At 35.5% G+C, this 19,863-nt stretch overlaps 1 protein-coding gene across 3 annotated transcripts in view; it reads right to left on the bottom strand.

Moving 5' to 3' along the window:
* The window catches only part of METTL8 (methyltransferase like 8), a 30,375-nt gene that overhangs the window by 4,846 nt on the left and 5,666 nt on the right, over nt 1-19,863 (bottom strand). For all 3 annotated transcript variants that reach the window (XM_032445839.1, XM_032445838.1, XM_032445840.1), the window contains exons 3-11: nt 19,650-19,750; nt 13,181-13,339; nt 11,635-11,726; nt 7,011-7,402; nt 6,415-6,464; nt 3,874-3,937; nt 3,404-3,543; nt 587-693; nt 420-485 (exon numbers count right to left, since the gene is read on the bottom strand). In XM_032445839.1, the coding sequence (XP_032301730.1) occupies nt 420-485; nt 587-693; nt 3,404-3,543; nt 3,874-3,937; nt 6,415-6,464; nt 7,011-7,402; nt 11,635-11,726; nt 13,181-13,339; nt 19,650-19,750 (1,171 nt within the window). The remainder of the gene's footprint in view (nt 1-419; nt 486-586; nt 694-3,403; nt 3,544-3,873; nt 3,938-6,414; nt 6,465-7,010; nt 7,403-11,634; nt 11,727-13,180; nt 13,340-19,649; nt 19,751-19,863) is intronic.

Here is a 19,863-nt window from a genome sequence, read left to right as displayed (position 1 = left end):
AGAACTCAGACACATCAACACAGCAGAGCAAGAAATCTGAGCACTGCTACCAGCTATCCTTCCAAGCATGCTTCTCAACTTTAAAAATTATATTAAAAATATATCGACATATTATTAAATATATTTCCTATTCTTTCAATAGCAGAACTTGAGAATATCATTAAACACAAGATGCTTATTCCAAAAGAAATTTCAGTGATGTCTGCAATGAATTTTGTAGAACCTCAGATGCAAGAAGCATACTCATGTAAAAGGAATTACTTCTTCACAACTCTTAGCTTTGGCTTTTGAAAAAGCAAAGGATTAGAAAAGAGGCTCATGAAAGCCTTCTTTAAATTTATGTTTAAAGATGAGGTTTTATAACACAAATCAACTTGAGAGACACTCAACATTTTCTGTACAAATAAGTTATTTCATACCTTTGGTAAAGAAATATACTCTGGTTCCATCTCCTCGTACATAAAAATTTTCTGACAAGCAATGACCTAAGACATTGGAACAGAAAAGTAGCGTTTGTGGGTTTTGTTTCCCCCCAAAACAAATAAACAAAAATACCCAGTAAGCTCCAAAAGCATTTAAGAATTACCTTTTTTAAAACGAAGTTGAGCTGTATCGTATCTTCCATAGTCTCGAAATAACAACATCCCTCCAGGTTTCAATAGTTTAACCAATCTATTTACAACCTGTTGCATCCTTAGAAAATAGATGAGATATCAGAGAAATCTGCCAATGCCACTGTTGGATTTTTTTTTTCCTGGATACTTGGAAAATGCAGATTCTGATGCTACACCGAGGAGTATATTTACTACAAAAAGGCCAAACATTAGCAAACAGGAAAAACTCTTTACAAAAATAATGAGGAAGAAAAAACAAACAAAACACCAAGTACCAATAAAAAACATTTACATAAAAATATAGAGAATACAAACTGAAACGAAAAAATGGAATCCCTTGCCTTTGCTTCAATGGAATCTCAAGTATAGATTGAGACATAGTTTCCAAATATATGTCATATGAGTCAGACATATACATATGACAGTGAACAGTTAGCTATGGGCATCAGTGAACTAGACTAAGCCTCTTTATAGTACACAGTAAAAGCAAGGGCATGAAAGGCTGATAAACATTGATTTCTCTATTGAGATACTGATCATGCACACAGTATCTGAATATGTTATGACAGAGAATGTAATGACAAACATGAATAGTAGCACAGGAGAGGAATTCTGTAGGACTACATCCAGAGTTGTTGTAAATTAGTGGAGAAAGCCTGCATCCTCCAAAATGCTGGCACATTTGTGAGTCTTGATCATGTCTAAGAACAGCTCTTCCTTACCAAGATCACATCCACTAGCCATATGTACAATAGGGGTAAGTAACACACACAGTGTTCTTTCGCTAGACAAAGATGTTTTCATTGGCTCTTCTTTATATTTGCATTACTCTGCAAAATATATTACTAATGATAATGCCTTGAGGTTTGCCTCACTCTTTCAGAACTTTTCATGAGTGTGGAAATCATGTTTATAAGCATATACTTTTTGAGCACATAATTTCCATTTCAAATGCTTTAATAGTTCTCTTTGCTAATTCTCAACCCAGGCAGTCATGTATACTGCAATGGACAGAACAGGTAGCACAGCCTAAGAAAAAAATGACCATTCAAGACAGGAAACTGTGCCCAGGACAACAGACTGCCCATGTAAGTCTAAGTTTTGTGCACACTCAAAAAAATTGACATACATAAAGTGAGAGTGCTTTGAGGAAATCAGATCTGATAGAGCTAGATCTGATCCAGTAGGACTGGATCACACTGATTCACATTTTTTCAGATTCTTTGACCAACTTTTAGTGGTGACTTGTAGCAGAATTCAAGAGCGTAACTATGAGGTATGAAAGCAGCAACTACCAAAAACTAAATACATGAGCTGTAGAGAAGTCACTAATTAACAGTTGTGCTGAACACAAATGTGTCTCTCATGCATGTTTTTCATATCTCCAAAGAACCTAAGTTCTGCAGCATCATTCTCTTGGTTTTCCTTTTCTTCTCCTACTTTCAACATTTCCAGGAAAAATGGAAACTAAACAAAAAAGATTTGGATTATATTAACCCTCATGCAGTAACGTTAGTTCTTTGAGTGTGTGATGCCTAACAAGTTTTTGAAAAGTCAATCTTATCAGACAGATAATTGCATGGAAATTTTTATGGGCACATATATTTGAGTATGTGTACATATGTATGAAAAAACATCCATGTCAGCCTTTGGATAGAGACATGGGGAGAAAAGATAAACACATTCACACTCAAATGATGAGCAGGAAAACACTGAAATTCTGAGAGAATCTCATTACTGCTTTTACAGACTAAGTGTTTGAATGAATGAGCCTCTATTGTCCAATTTTTTCCTGGCAGCATCACTGCAGTTACAGAGATCTGAATTCTACTGCTTGAATTGTCTCTGAAATCTGGATCCAGGCTTTGTATGACTCATGTACTCATCTCCGAACAAACAGGAAGAAGTAATATCCTATATAGGAAAGATGTTTCTGTGAAGCTGATCGTTAGTAACGTAGACAGGGAAACAGTTTTGAGACTTAGGCAAATACTATCCTGTTTGCCAAGCTCATTTTAATGGCATTCTCAAAGTAGCAAATGAATTACCACACAGAGAGCGTGTATTTCCTTCTAAATGATCTGGCTAAAGGAAGAGTCAAGTAGCTTAACTTACATGCACTCTCTTGAACTTTTCTCATTTAAAAAAAAAAAAAGACATTTTAAAAATCAACCAGCTTTAACAGTCATAAAATTCGGTTCATTAGACATTGAGAGTTATTAATGACGAGGTTAACAGCTCTCAACATAACACTGTGCATGGAAATTAGATTAACTTCTTCAAATCCAAACACGTTACAAAATTGTGAATGCATTTCAATTTAAAAGACCTGTATGTATGCATTTATGTGTGGGAAAGCAGCAAACTAAACCTTCATCAACATACTGTAAGGTGTTAAATCATGAGTGCGTGTCTTTGATCACTGAGAATAATTTCCTTCTGGAAGACTAGTGGTCTGTTTCCAAACATGCAATTTTCTTGAAGCACTGCCACTTTTAATAGGGATGTATTTAGTTACAGTATGCCCCTTTTATTTGATGGAGACAGGAGGTTCACTAATGAATTAGTCTGACCAGCTTTTCTCTCTGGAAAATGTCATTTAAAATACCTCGGTGGTTTTTTTTTTGGTTTTTTTTTTTTGTTGTTGTTTTGTTTGGTTTTTTTTTTGTAAATATTGTAGCTTGCTAAATAATAAATTAGAGATTCATCATTTTCCTTTGATATTCTTGAAAACCTCTAGGGATAAAAGAGATTTAACCTATTTGCTTTGCCCTTTAGTCCTCATTTACCTGTCAGGATGAATAGTAGAGAGCACAAAGACAAGGAGAATGACATCCAGGATCTCATCTGGAAAAGGATAGGGTAAAGCATCATCACACACATCATGAACAAAGGCAGAACACCAGGCTGAATTGTAGGACGAATGTGACTGTCGGGAAAAAGATGAAAAGAAGCACAGAGAGAACAGTAGTAGTTAATACGTTTACTATGACTCAAGAAACTTTTTTCTTCAATTATTCAGCATTGTAAAACATGTCTCATAAAAGCCTATTCTGTCTGGTATCTTACTCAAGCTGAGAAGCAAGCTTACTGATGGTATTCATTCCTCTTGTACAAAGTAAGACTTTGTTCTTTGGAATACTGAAAACTTCAGTTAAAAGTTGTCAAAGCTATCACATTCTTTTTCATGAAGATGGCTGCCTGGCAGCCTCCTGAATTACAAGCTTATAAAGTACTCTAAAGCAAGCTCATGAATTACCTTTACGAGCTCCACTGCTCCTGAAGCAAAATCACAACAGTACAGAAAGGTTCCAGGTGTATTGCTAAAAAAACAAACCACCATCAGTTGAAAAATTATTAGTGTAAAGGATGAAAAACAGCATCGGTGTTCTTGGAACTACAGAGGGCCCTTTGGGACTTTCCATTGGTTTGATTAAGCACATCTTGATGGACATTGAAAGCTCTATAGGTTGTAATGAGCCAATAGGGCAGATGAATTTGTAAGAATACCAACAGAGTTAGTATAAAAAGGAGGATTACAGCCTTGTCAGGGCTAGGAAGTGAAAAGGAAAAAAAAGAAGGTCACAAAGGGCTGCCAGGAGAGAAGACAACATCATGGTGTTATATCACATAAAAGGCACATAATAGGTTACATTTTCTTCCAAGAAGCATTGGACTAAACCTTTATCATTAACTCATGTATGCAGTCTAATTGGTAAAATGATGTTGAGGGGCATAGGTTTGCAAAAGTCATCCACAGTTCTGCAGATGTTTGGATTCCCATATGCCACCTTGTCATTGTTTAGATTCCATTAAATTGTATTGATTGTTTCCTTCCATTATCTGATTTGTTTTGTAAGTAAAGATGAATGAGAATTTCCTGTAGAATTGTTTTGCCTTCCTTTCCCATCCACAAATAAGCCAGACGCAAATTTCCTTGTACTATTCACCAGATACTAGTAAATTGAGGGAGATGTTTTTTTTCACCTCCAGAAAACTCATTTAGAAGTAACTGAGTAAAGCCTCCCCACCAAACCTATTGAAGGATGATCTCATCATCAACTCACGAGCAATTCATCCCTCCAAAAAATTATTTGAGATTTTGGATAGACTGTTTCTTTAGAAAGGGAATAGTGATATCTGTTTGAAGTCCCTTCAGGAGAAGCCTTATGGAACAAATATATTTTCTGTTGCAGAACAGAACTTTTATGAGCTCTGCAATCACAATGACATTTGGTAAAGGTATTTATCATGGATGAGGACAAACAGCCAGGCTTTGGACCCAGACAGTACAAAGGTCAAGTTAGTTACCTAACTGACTTACTGACTTGCTAAAATGTTATTACTTTTATATTACTTTTTAGAAAGCAGAATAGAAGCTGTGTGAAAAGTCAAGTTAAAACAAAGACACAAGTCAATGTGGATAGCTATCTCATGTTGCTTTGTATTAAAAAGCAACTAAAATTTTATGGGAGCATGAAAAAACTGCATAAAAGTTATGTTAGAAACTGAAGTGGAATATTTTTGTAGCTAAGGTACATATTTGAATTCAGCTTTCTGTTTTTTATTTTTTTATTTATACAAAAGACAATTTTTACATTATTAAATTAAAAAAAAAAAAAAATTAAAAAAAAAACAACTGTGCTTTAAAGCCAAACTTGGTAAGAGGCAAAAAATGTTTCCATCAGGTAATACACAAGATAAATGTATAAGCTGTTCAATGTACCAACTAATCTGGCTGAAGGATTTGCATAAGAATAGAGATCTCCAGGATTAATTAACAATCAGAAATGCCAACCTATGACTAATGCCTCCTGTGAGAAAAACACAGAAGTTTGTCTCATCTTTTTAATACAGATACTCATATGATACAGGGCTTCCCGTTCAGACTATGCTCTCTAAAGCAAAGTATTTGTTTTGGGATGAAAATGTGTTGCTGACACTAATAGGTTTCATTTATGACCCCAGTGTGTCACTTGATTCCTCCTGCTCTCTGTTTCCATATCTGCAAAATAGAGGTTTTTTGCATTGTTGTGATGCTAGCAATCAGAATTCATTTACAGAATAATGAACTGTGCTGTACATGACCTCCTGGAGGCATGAATAAAAAGAATCCTATTTTAATCCATGATATATATCCAGTCTTTCCAATAAAACCTTCCTGCAAACAAGGAAGGGAGCACAGGCTGTCATAACAGTGATTTCTAAAACTAAGCTAAAACTAAAGCTAAGCTAAGTGCTTTAAACATTTCAGGGAATTAAGAACTGCAATACAGGATTTGTGACTTCCTTGCCACTAAAACCTGAAGCAATTTGATAAAGTATGTCAACCAAATTAAAAAAAAAATAACACAATTTATCACCAGAAGACCAAACCATTATTTACTGTCTGAATTTGGCTTTTTAAAGCAGTATCAGGTAGTATCTTTAAAGCAGCATCATTTGGCTTTTTAAAGCAGTATCAGGTAGTATCTTTAAAGCAGCATCAGTAACATATAAGATAAAGTACAGGAGAATATTTAACTTGTCTGTGATTAAGTATAATATGTCAGCATGAATGCTCCTGAAGAAAAAAAACTTGTCAACAGATATGACACCTTCAAGACTAGGGTCTGAGCAGTGCCAGGGGTATCTGTCTGGTACTCAGGGTAGCAACATTGTCTGTGGTCTCCATGCACTAAGAATTTCAGGGCTGTAAAGCGTAGCCGTCAACACTTCCTGCTGCACTAGCCCAGCACCAACATTTGAAGGAAATGGAGAAAAACAAAACTTTTATATTTGAAAATACAGCACTACGTACCACAGAACTTTCAAGATAGGAAATACACTATTTCCAGCACCACAACCAACCTAGGATCAGAAAATACAGAAAAGCTGAATGAGCAAATGAAACATATTCCTTTTTGTCTTAAATTAGTTAGTAGGTGGGACCCATTAGACTTGAAGGCAGAAAAGGTATAAATAGCTCTCACCACAGTTCTCAAATCACTTCTCCTATGATCACATTTCTCTTCAATATCTTTCCAAAGTTAAGAAAGACTCCAGCACTCAAACTGCATAGGAAAGCGCATACTGCATAGGATAGTTTTATCCACCTTTACCATTTGGCAAGAATTTGCCAAGTATGGAGAACAAAGCACTTTGTGACAGAATTTTCCTATAGGAAAACTAGGAACACAACTGAAAATGGAATCTGACCACCCAATTCTGATTTGGAAGAAATTTTAAAGGGGAAGCAATGCTCAGGTCCTGGTTTGCTCTGAACATTTCTGCCTTAAGTGAACACAGTAGTTCAAATTCTGTTTACTTTCTTGATAGTTAATAAGCATCTTTATCAAGCCTTTGAATAAATATGTGGAGCTGTATACAATGGACAGAGCATTTGCAGTGCATTACCTCTAATATTCTGTACGTGGCATGGCTACCGGGGAAGGATTCTCGCACATTAACTTCTTCCTCATTGTTTTTACCCCGAGGGCTGTCAGCAATAGATATTGATTGTTTTTTATTAGATATGTATCCTTTTCCAGAAGTGGAATCATCTCCAATATTTTTCTTCCAATATTTTTCTCCTTCCTCAAACATCTCTTTCTTTTGTGAAAAACTGCTGGTAATATTTATTTTTGTGTGTTCTGAAGGTCTTTCCTCTATTTTCAACTGTTCTCTCAGTTTTTCTGGAAGAATTTCTGGAAATTCCAAAAACAACCAATTGCGATCCTTGAAGAAGTTATTTTTGTGAGTCTTGTAAAATTCATTCCAATATTTACTGGCTTCTCTCTCATACTTATCTGAAATCAAAACAAAGCAAGAACTTGGTGACCACAAGCTTAGCTGCAAGATACAATAAAGCACCATGAAATTTGAATCTCAAATTTCCTATTAAAGGTTTTTTTTTTTTAAGTTTCCTATAGTGTATATACCTAAATAAAAACACATTAATTTGGGGGCCTCAACTTGATTTGTGCTGAAAAATATTCCATGAGGTTTTAATTAGATTTCACCTCACTTAGGATAGGACATACAGGCTTTCTGCATCTCTTCAAGCAGACAGAGAAAAGATTACTCACTACTCTTTACAACATCTCTTTATTCATGTGATTTTTTTTTAATTTATTTATTTATTTATTTATTTTTTAGTGTAGAACATAGTCATCTCTAAATTATTTAAACGCCTCCTTTTTTTCTCTACAGAAGTGAAGATTTTTAGACTTCTGATCATTCAGATTTTTCTACTTTTTGGTGCTGTATTCTGCTAAAGACATTAACAACACAAAGCAAAAGGAATATTTTATGAGTCTTACAAGCTGTAACCCTGTTTATAAACCCCAGCTTGCCATTTTGCAACAGCACGGCACTGCTGATTCAGCAGGTGATTCACCACAACCCTCAGATCTGCAAAATGACTACCTTGCCAATTGTTCCAGAACTTATCTGCCCCCTCTCCTTGGTTACTTATAAGCAAAGTATTCTGTACTTATTTTTATCAGATGTAACTCTATATCTTCCAGATCCTTTTTTTGATTATAATTTGTCAAGATATTTCTCAATTCTAATCCCATTCTTTACCATACTTGAAAGACCTCTTCAATAAATACCACCTTCAGGTCTCCCATTCTTGAAGTCACTAATGAAATCACCGAGCAGTACTAGACAAAGAACAAAGCGATACTGTGCCCAGCATAGCCTTCCAATCTGAAAGGAACTCTAAGCATTTATTCACCCAAAAACAGCTTCATTACCTTTCGCTTGCCTAAATTGCTTGTGAAAATGTCAAGCAAAGCGAAGTCGAAAGCCTGACTACGTATAAATTATATGACATCTGCTGTTTATTCCTTATCTCCAGGACTCATAACCTTCTCCAAGAATGAAATTAGCTTGATTTTAAATGTTTAACTCATAAAAAATATTGTTGGCCAGTATCTCCTTTATTCTTTCAAATCTAGTGCATGCTACCTGTCAATTATCTCTTCCAGGTTTTTTTCCAGGAACTGAGACAGGAATTCCTGACATGTCTTTCTTCCTACTTCCACTTACTAAAACAAACAAACAAACCTCCGACCAACTCTGTTTTCTGCTTTCCTGATCATCCATGTGCTCTATGGATATATTCTGTAACCTGCTCTTCTTCAGAGGTAGAACAAGATCTTCTGGCTAGCAGTAATTGTACTAGCAACTGTACTGCAGCTAACCCTACAGGAAGGCTGATAAAAAGATAACAATTGGAGCTCTTTCAATGCCTCTTTGGTTGATTTTTTTTCCTTCCTCACTGCTCCTGCCAAATACCGAACCAAATCTTTATCCTGTTTCTCCCCTTATTCCCAAAGCATTTACTGAATTGTTTCTTGTTACCCTTGACACCACTTGTGAAGTGTACGTCAAATTATGTTGCCTTTTTGACTTCTTCCTCATTCATTGAAAGTAATCAGATCTTTTAATAGAAATGCATACAGTAAATACATGGTGCATTTCTTCTACTCTCATTTAAATCTTAACATACCATTTCCTGGATCACTACAGCTTTTCAGAAATAAACAAGTCTGAGAATTATCACTAGAGGCACAGACAGGCAGTGGGAAGTGGCAAGGAGGTGGCAGAATGCCTTGTCCTAGAAATATGAATAATTTTTAGAATTTAACATTTAATACATCTAAACGCATTATTAAAGGGCAAGACCCAGCTATGCGCAGCAACTGTACAGATGCGTTTTATAATCTCACATGCACAGTTGATTGAGGTCATATATACCAGTTTTGGGCCCCCACTGGAGCATGTTCAGAGAAGGGCAACAAAGCTGGTGAGGGGTCTGGAGCACGGGCCTTATGAGGAGCGGCTGAGGGAGATGGTTTAGTCTGGAGAAGAGGATGAGACTCTCTCAGGAGAGACCTAATTGCCCTTTTAACTACCTGATGGGAAGTTGTGGTGAGGTGGGGGTTGGTCCCTTCTCCCATGTAACTAGTGATATGACTAGAGGGAATGGCTTCAAGTTGCACCAGAGAAGATTCAGGTTGGACACTAAGAAAAATTTTTTCTCCGAGAGAGTGGTCAGGCACTGGAATGTGCTGCCCGGGTAGGTGGTGGTGTCACCATTCCTGGAGGTGTTCAAGAAACATTTAAAGATATTACAGATTCTGCCGTTATTTCAACTCCAGTAATTTTTTTTTCCCCTGAATTCAACAGAGTATAACATTAAAAATCATAGACTTGTTGGATTTGATGAGAAATTATTTACTTTGCTTTGTTAATCTCTGTGATTCTTGAAGCAGAGCAGGCAGTCACCACATTGGCTTATTTTGTTGTTACTTTCTCCACATTGTGTCCTTTTGAATATTTAAGAAGCCTGACTACTACTTTTTCCAAAGCCCATAAAATCTATAAAGAAATTAAGATATAACCTTTTGAGACAGCAACAACCAAAAAAGTCCCTTTCTTAGTCCATTTGATTTTTCTCCAAAACAAAATCTATTCTGATATGTATTTCATGCACTGACAATCAGACCTAAGAAGAAATCAAACACATCAAACATGCTAATACCTAAATTAAATTCCTAAAACTATGATCATGGATTCACTCACTCATTCACTTTAACATCTCGTTTCACTAAGGCTCACCAGAACTATTCTATTTTAGTGATTTCAAGATAGCTGAAATCTATCTTTTCTTTTTCCCTTACTTCAGTTTCCAAGGCTCCAAAATAACCTGCTCATTAACTTCCATCCAGTTCATTGTTAACACGAATAGGCCAAAACATACTTCCATTTGCAGAATTAAGCTTAAGCTTTCTGAACGAACAGTTTCAGAAACCTATTCAGCTCCTAAACAGAGAGGCATTCATGGGGAATCATCTTGGATTCTTTTATTTTTTGACAAATGCTTGATTATTTCATTTCTCACCAGCTCACACTAAGTTCTAATTGACTGTAGGTTACCAATGAAAGATTCCATGAGTTACATGGTTACATATTTACTTTTTAATCATGATCTCTTTTTCAACTATTCATACAAAAATAATGAAAATACCAGATGGCAGTTTTGAAAAGCAAACATTGTACTCCTGGATTAAGAATGAGAGACACAAGAAAAGAAAAGGGCAGATGACAAAGTGGTGGAGAGCACACACACCAAAATGCACTCATAGGTAATTCACATACACTCGAACATTTGCTCTGGTTATATCAATAAAACTGAGAACAGGGTCATAATGACACTATCTAATTCTACATGTTCAAAACATGCTAGGTAAACTCTTGCCCACCCAAATAATTGTTTTCAGAATATCTTTATAATAAGGGAACAAATTAAGAATTCGATCTTCTAGATTACAACCAAATTAATACTCCACCTTTAGCATACATAACTACTAGCGAATTCAGTCTAAGATTTAGTTTACCAGTTTGAGCCTAGAGCAGTGGTTCTTCAGAAACACACATCATGTTAAGTTTTGCCTCTAAAGACAGGTATGGGATTCCCTAATCATTTGTAGGACAGGCTCCATATGATGTTTTGGACCACCTTCCATACAAAGTGAAGTACTTCAGTTTGACCAATGCAGCAAGCTGGGGCCAGCTGGGATCACCATAACTTTCCTGGCACTTAACAGAAATATAGTGCCACGTACAAACATTAACTCTCTAAACACTTAACAAATCATTTAAAAGGATTTGAATATTGCACATGGGAATTTTCATTCCCAGCACCTCAGCTGGCTGCAAAGTCACTTCTCCTTTGATCAAGCTAACAGTCTGTTTAGTAGGAATTTTATCCTAAAGAACTTTTACTAAAGAAGTCTTTCCTCACAACTGTGCCAAACTGATTTAATTGTTTTACATACATCTTGTTGCTCTTCCAAAAATCAAAATCACTTAAGTAAATTAATTACTAGAAAAACACACCTTAGGACAATCCCCTTTGAGCAGAGAACACAAAAATAAAAGGAGTACTATTGGATTTCAAAACTTCATTAAGTGCTTTAATAATTGATGTTAAAATGAGATTATTTTAAAGTAATTACAGATTTCTTACCTTGATCTTCCAACTGGACTTTCACAAGCGAGTTCTCTGCTGCTTTTTCCTTGGCACGCTCCTCTTCTTCCTGTGACCATTGCATGTGGTCCCTGCAAGAAAAGGTAAATGAAGAATCAGCCTTTAAATATGATTTTTCATAATCATCTTCTGGGGAAAACAATCACAAATTAGCTGCAATGTCTCAAATTTGTTTGCTTTTGACAGAGTTGGAAAAAAAAAAAAAGCTTCAGCCTGTGACAGACAAAAATTATTAGTCAGGTAAAAGTCAAATGAAATGATTAAGAAAAAGCTTCAAGCTGCATTTGGGCTAAGGAATATGCATTATTTATTAAGAATAGGACTACATCTATCCTGAAAAGAGTTCACTGTCTCTAAAACCAATCTTCCTGTTCTGTAATCAGTGATATACACGTAACTTAATTTTTAGTTCTCTTATGCCTTAAATCTATCCGTGAAGTTTCTGGTCTGTAATCCCCATGTTATATTATCCATTATCATTATCCGTTATCATTAATGGATAATGTAATCATTATCATTAGTCACATTCTGTCTGTTTTCAGAACTTGCTAAATATTTGCCCTCAAAAATCATGTGGCAGAATTCAAAATATATTTTAAAACTATGCAGAAAATGATTTTTTGTTCATTCTTTAAATGCCTTGTTTCTCCTTTTGTCAAATATTCCTTCTTCTTAAATCACAAACTACAGGATTAAAAATTCCTGGTTTTCCTGATAGCATAGGAAGATGTTTTCCTACTTTCTAGATAGATTCTAACAATTCTTTACCACTATACTGTTCTTTATAGTTTCAACTTGTTCATCTCCATTCCACAGAGTAAACTCCTAGTCTTATCAATCGTATTTCCTAAGACAGTTTTCCAACAGTGTTCAGCAGGATTCTCACTGTTTGCTGGCCCCCAATTGATCATGAAAATACCTTTTAGAAATAGAGATGCACAGCTGCTTATCAGAGCAATTATTACTCTTATTAACATAAGTTATTGGTTTCTCTGCTAGTGCATTGATTATTTACATTACGATTTGTGTTTTTCTGGTCTTTTGAGTTCGTCTTGTTTTTTTTTAACCATTGCATGCAATCTCTGATGAAGTACTTGTAAGATCTTCAGTACACTTTTAGAAGAGCACAGGTTCTTTTTGATGTGGTGTCAGTTGTAGAACACAATGCTAATACATTATGCGATATTTTTGTGCCTAAAAGATACATTTCTGCCATTAAAACATATAGTACTGACCCTCTGCACTTTCTGTTTTCTAATTCATTGCAGAATTATTTTGCCTTTCATCACATGACTACATACTCAGCTTTTTACACAAGCCACTGAAAACTCATAGTGTCAAGGCTATTTATGAAGTCCTCTTTAGCAATACCTTTCAAAACCAATTCTTAGTCTACTGTTTTATTCGTATGTATACAAACATACACACACGCATTGGCATATAATACATATTTATAAATATACATTATTCATTATAGTAAATTATATAGACAAATATGAAAATAATCCTCAAATAGACATCTTACCACATGTTATGCTCAAAAACTTTGGAAGGGTCAGTTAAAATCCGTGATCCAAGTGGAACAGCTGGCCGCCGACTACTCTGGTGCCTTTGCTGCATATTGTTTTTTTTGCTGAGACACAAAGCAGAAAGCCTTGTAATGAAATTCATTTTGTTCAGAGATCTGAAAATACAATTAACTCAAATTACCGTTTTGCCATAATTTAGTTGTTTATGTCACTTGGAAAAGAAACTGGTCAAATAATCAAGAACCAATATCAACTTTAGTAATAATCTAGTACTGTAATATCCATTTAAATGCTTTTTAAAGAGCAGCAATATCCCCCAAGTGTACTGAAAGTCCAAGCAGTCCCAAAGCAGGCTACTGCAACAAAACTAGAAAGGTAAATTTTTTCGGTGTAATTTTAAAGTCCAAACTGCCAGTGGAAAATGAACACAGCAAAACAACAAACCAAGTTTGACAATGCATCTTTAAAAAAAGATGAGCAAAGAGTGATCAGTAATTAAACTACTCGTTCAAAAGGGTACACATTGTCACTGGACTTCACATTTTTCACCCCATTCACCAGGAAACAGTCGTCAAATATTCAATTCTAGAATTGTGATTTTGTTCTTTTATACAAGAAAGATTCAAAAAGTGTCAACATTATGCACCAGAAAGGCTTCCAAAATTTCTGCTTTGTATTCTGCTGAACCCCACTCCGTGCCCCCATAGAAATCAATGGTTTTAGATGTTAAATTTCATAGAATGACTCATAGAATGGCTTGGATCAGAAGAGACCTTCAAGATGGTCCAGTTACAGCTCTCCTGTCATGCTAATTACAAAATGCTTGTTTCTGTGTTTTTCTATTACACGTACAGCTGTCATCTGTTATTGTATTTTACTTTAGATGGAATCTCTTCATACCATATCACTAATAAAAGATAACAAATGTGTGTAGCTAGTACCAGAATTTTGTCTTGTTGGGATTTTGTTTGTGTTTTATTTTTGGCATATTCTTGTTAATGTAGGCTTTCTTGAAGATAAGTAAAATGAATTATTCCTCCTCCTAGATTTACTCTGATGTGCTTTAGTTCTTATTTCCTTCAGCTGCTCTGTATGTGACTTTAAAAATGACTCTTAGTTCTTTTTTTTTTTTTTTTTGAGTGCTTCTGCTGCATACGCCATGCATACAAATTTAGCACACTGGAAATACAAAATGTAGTTACAAAAGAACAGGCGCAGTTTAAGTACAGGCATTATTAGAAAACACTCTGTGCAAATTGGTAACAAAAGGAAGATTTTTATCTTGAGGAAAATCCTCCTGTTTGATCACAAGTCTTGTACCATGAATAAAAACAGATTAATTTGTACACATCAATACAAAGCCTGGCAAAGGAGTTACTTCAATTAAATGAACAACTCCTCATTTAAGGTGTACTTTGGAATGAGTCATACTTTTTAAAGGGCACTGTTTATTCATTTTAAGCCTACAGAAATACAAGAGGAAAAAATAAGATTAAAATTTCTCTCTATTTGTCTAAGATTAAACAAAATGTTTTTTAAACCTTTTGGCCGCCAATGCCAAATATATACACTGTTACATCTTTGCTACCAGGCCTGCAATGCTCTATCAGGATATGGGGCATCACCATACAGGGAAAATGCAACATTTAATCCTATTAAAAAATATTAAAACCTCTTCAAATTTCCACGATTTCATGATGGCTTTTTGTTTTTGATGTAGCTGATCAACTAAAACAAGTCCAGTTTACACTAAAGTTAATACAATCCATTTTACTTCTTCCCTGAAAATATGAATGAACCATTTTTCATAACAAGATGCACCATTATTAACACATATGGAACATTATGAAATAGCAACAGTGAGACATAAAAACTACCACACCTTGACAATTTCTGCAAAACAAAATTTACATTAATGCAGTCTTCTTGGTCACAAAACCAAGTAGAAAAGAAACACAAAACAAAACCACAAAAATTATCACAAAATTTTGATTAAAAATTATCATCATTAAATAATAAAAGTGTCTGGATAAAGATTCCGTGATTACACTGCAAACTGTTTACAAATCCCCTTCCTCCTTCAATCATTCAAAAAGACCTGAGTTAGTATCTCACATTTCCTGTCACAGCATTTATATTCAGCATAAAATACAATGATTCAGCTGGGAGGCTAGTCACATAATTTTTCTTGGCTTTCTAAATATCTCAGTAAGAACATGAAAAGATGCACAGATGGAAATTATAGTCAGATGACTAAGATGATCCAGCACCAGTAAAAATCCAGAGAGGCAGCTCTTTTTATGAGAATATGATCTTCTGAGCGATAATTACACAAGTTTAACTGATAAATTCTGAAATATCAAGAAAATGCAAGGATAGAGAGGAAGGCAGGGAAGTTAAGTTCACTGTTGCATCCAGCATTAAACATCAAGAAGTTCCTTGGAGGCGTGCACTTATCTAAGAGATACAGTGACCCACAGATCGTGAGATCAATAGGCAATCTGGCTACTAGAAGGTCTAAGAGCATTTATGTTGTTTGGAAGACTAATTTTCATTTTCAGAAGTGAGTCATTCCTTGATTATTTCTCTAATTGATTTTGTTAATGAAATAGGCAGCAAGCCTTTTTCTTTGTCAGATAAGATGATCATATCCTGAAGCAATGTCAGCAAAAAATGTCTGAAAGAATCAGAAATTATTTCCTTGTTCAGAGCTACAGTCAGGAAAGCTTGATTATTAATCTAAGCAATCCAACCTTTACCTTTAAGGATCTTATCATGACACTGCAATACATTGAAAATGCCCTTTTTGTAGAAGCTTCGGCTGGTTTTCAGGGGAGAAAAAGCTTTAAAGCAACTACACACTCAGTAACCATGCTCAAAAGCAAACAGAAGATATATTTTCCCCTGTGGAGCTTCGCATTTTAACCTTTAAAATTACTGCTACAAAGAAGGAATAACCTTAAGAAAACTCTCCCCTCCCAAACATTTTAACACAGCACCTTTAGAAAAGCGTGGTGAAGGTGAACATGTGGAAGCAGGTACACATGTCATCTGCCAGGTAGACAACAAGTTAAGCATTTATGATGGATGTTGGCATTAAAATCTCAAAGCAGTTACATCCACACAGATAAAATTAGAGATGTAGGAGAGAAGAACTGTTCTAATCTTGTTTTAAACAGCGAAGTTCACACCAAAACATATGTAAACCACTTCACTGATGAATAATGTCCTTAAGAAGCATGAATTCTGAAATAGGTGTCAGGAAAAAACAGGAAAAAAAAGAACATCTCCCCATTTTTGTCTGACAAACTAGTTTCAGTTAAGCTAATGATGAAAACCTTGTGACACACAACTGATTTCTTGCTGCAGAGCTAACAAGTCCTTCCATTTGCAATTGCTGAGCCTACCCGTATGCAGAGTCACCATTACAAAGAAAAACATGAGCCTGTACTAGGAAGACTATGTATAGCTTCCATTACATTTCTGTTCAGAAAGATATCATGGAAAAAGTGATTTTCATATCATTAGTTCTACTTGGAACCTAGAAGCTTATCTACACAACACTTGATAATCAAATCTAAATGCCCTCCTATAAAGCATATGCTGGCATATTTTATCACCATCAAACAGCTTAGCTGTACAAAACAGATGCGAGTAGTAAGTGATCACGAACACAAAGCGAAAAACTCCTTATGATGATGGTAGCACTGAAAGTATAATTACAAATTATCAGAAGTCCTTTTCTTTCTAAATACATGCTCGGTATTTCTTAGGAGGCCAAACGAAGAGGGGAGGAAGGAAGGATGGAAGCAAGAAACAAAGAGACTTTGCTATCAACCAAATTCATTCATGAAGTGAATATATACTGCTATTCTATTCTACAAAGTGACAAAACATGCCCTTCTGGGGCTTCACAACTAGTTCTTCAATGACTCGCTTTACAAGAAGTGCCCAGTTGAAACACAAAGATATTTCCAAATTTCTCAAACTCAGCAGATCTAAAACTCTCAAATGTTTTTCCTTCCCATCATCACTGGGATGATGCAGCCATCCCTGTGGGCGCACAGCAACTTTCAGAAAATACTGAAGAGCACTGGCTACACATCAAGGGGAAAAGAAAAACAAAAAATATTTTGATTAATAAGGAGAAACAAAATACTACACTGACTCCTGCGGGGCAACAGTTTACATTGGTTAAAAAGCAACAGCAGATGCAAACAAACAAGACTCAGGCAACTAACCATCAAGCAGATGTACTTTTAACCACATATACAAAAGTGTTAAGAAAGAAAAGACTGCTCCTACAGACCTTTCAGGTAGTCTGTGCAAATAGGTTAAGAAAAGAATAGACTGTATGAGGGCAATGGGAGACAGAGACGAGGAAGGATGATATTACTCTTTTGCCTGCAAAAAAATTACTCAGACCATTACATATCCAGTAAAAACAGCAACATAGCTTGAAGGTATATTATTTGGGATGAAATAATATATGTAAGTACTATATAATGGACTACTATTAGGGACAAGCAGACAGCTAAAAATCCTTGAGGGTTTAAAAATATTACTACTACTTAATTTCCTAATTTGGAGAATAGCCACTATTTTCCCTTGACATTCCTGTAAAAATTATTCTGCAACATAAACCATTTTTGCAATATCTTACAAAACTCCGAGTTGAATTTTCTTTATTCTTTTATTTTAAAGAAGCAATCACTGCACCATTCCCACAAAAAAAAGGAAAACGTTTTTCAATTGAGACTATGAACTGCAGCACTAGTTTACACTGGCGTATGCATCTGATTGTCTGGAAGACAGTGGAAGCAAAGGAAGCTTTATCTCCAGTACTGAGGGAATTGACTGCAATCTTTAATATGTTTTTAAGGTAGTGAAAACAGTTTAAAAATGCAAATGAAGACAAAATAATGGCAAATGCAAGATCAGAGATGTGAACAGCCAGCAACAAAGAAAGGAATGGTTACTTCAGAAACAGAGATGCATTTTATTTTCTAAATCTTTAATCAACGTGAGTGCCATGAACATAAAACAACTAACAGAAGTGTTTTATCTGAATTAATTCTATGTGTAAATATATGGAATTCAATTCCTAAATTGCTTTAAGTGACTAATGTAATCAGCCCTATCCTAAACTTGAGCTCCTGTTTCTTCTCTTACTTGACTTGGCAGGGGATAAAAAATTCTTACAGAAGCTTGTCCCCCAAATGTAATGATTCTGTTAACACTTTCTACGTATATATGTATATGGAAGCTTTTGTTTTTACCGGGACAAGTGTTTTGTTGAGACTGTATCATTTCAATTTATAATGCAGATGTGCTGGCTTCACCATGAAACACTATTTTGACTTTAAAATGAAGCTTCAGTAAGGAATTTGAACTGAAGAAAACACCTCAATTTGTGAAAAAATACTTTAATTCTAACTGAAGTTAAAAATATATAATAATATCTTAGAATAATTTTTGAAAGGAATTTCCATTTTATGTTAAATCGATTTATAATATGATTTTCAGACTTTACTTTTCTGCTCCTTCACCTACTAAAGGCACGCTCAGAGATCACACAACTATTAACTTGAAGTTAGGAAGATTCTGTTCACTCAGCACAAATTTCTTATACACTGAAATGAAGACACAAATGTATGCACGATTCTTTAGGTTACAATCCTGCAAAAACCCATGATTTTGTTTAACTTTACAGACAAGTTGTTTTCCCACAGATCAGAATATTTGTAGGGAATTTAAATATGTATGGCATTTAAATATGTAAGTATTCTGCACAATCCTTCAATGCCCTCTTCCCTGCTGAAAATTCTCTGTTTTTTCCTTTTTTTCCTGAGATAATTCAACTTATCTTAACTTATATCAATTCTTACTTATCCATCAGAATATAACAGAAAACTGATTTATTGAACTCATCTGTTTGCAAGCTTAACATCAAGAGGAAGCCATCCGTGACAAACAGCTCAAAACTAAGGCCTCCCTGTTAACCTGTGCACCCTCTGCTGGCTGACGCTTAGGTAAGTGAAAAAGAAAATGCACATGTTTATAACTACATCCTTACTGTGCATTTAAGTACAAGTTCATCTTTTAACCACTACAGTTGTTTTTCAACCCTACTTTCTATGAAATACCGAGCACATAACTTTATCAACAAACCAAAGATCATTGGTATTAACACAAAACACATAATTTTCCTGGATGGTCCTGGATGGGTGGACCTTGCCACCCTTGAGATGACCACCAGTGTGCAGAGCCACGTGAGCACCACAGGGAAAACGGCAACTGCCCGACCTGCACCTTCTCTTGCTGCCCCTAAATGCTGGCGATGCACCACAGCATCACAGCACTGGACTCTCATTGCTGTTACTGTACCAGCAAATGTGCCAGGTCCCGCTCAGGGATCCTGGAGAACAGACACGGAAACACAAAGACCAACAGCTTGTACATTACCCCATTTGGGCCTTTGGAGGAAAGAACACAAGCTTGTCTCCAGAAGTCCAGTTTCTCTTCAGCCAAATGCTGTTGATGGCGACAACTTTTAGGAAGCAGCTCTAAAAAAATAAGTATCACACAACTCAGGGAGGTGTCGCAGAGCCCAGAAATCCAGAGTTTTAAACACCCTCCTCCACTCCCCACCCACAGCAGGACACACGCTGCTCAATTG

Source organism: Coturnix japonica, chromosome 7 (assembly GCF_001577835.2).
Source record: "Coturnix japonica isolate 7356 chromosome 7, Coturnix japonica 2.1, whole genome shotgun sequence".
Lineage (NCBI taxonomy): Eukaryota > Metazoa > Chordata > Aves > Galliformes > Phasianidae > Coturnix > Coturnix japonica.
The sequence above is the reverse complement of the archived record's forward strand: the minus strand, read 5'-3'. Positions and strand labels throughout refer to the sequence as shown.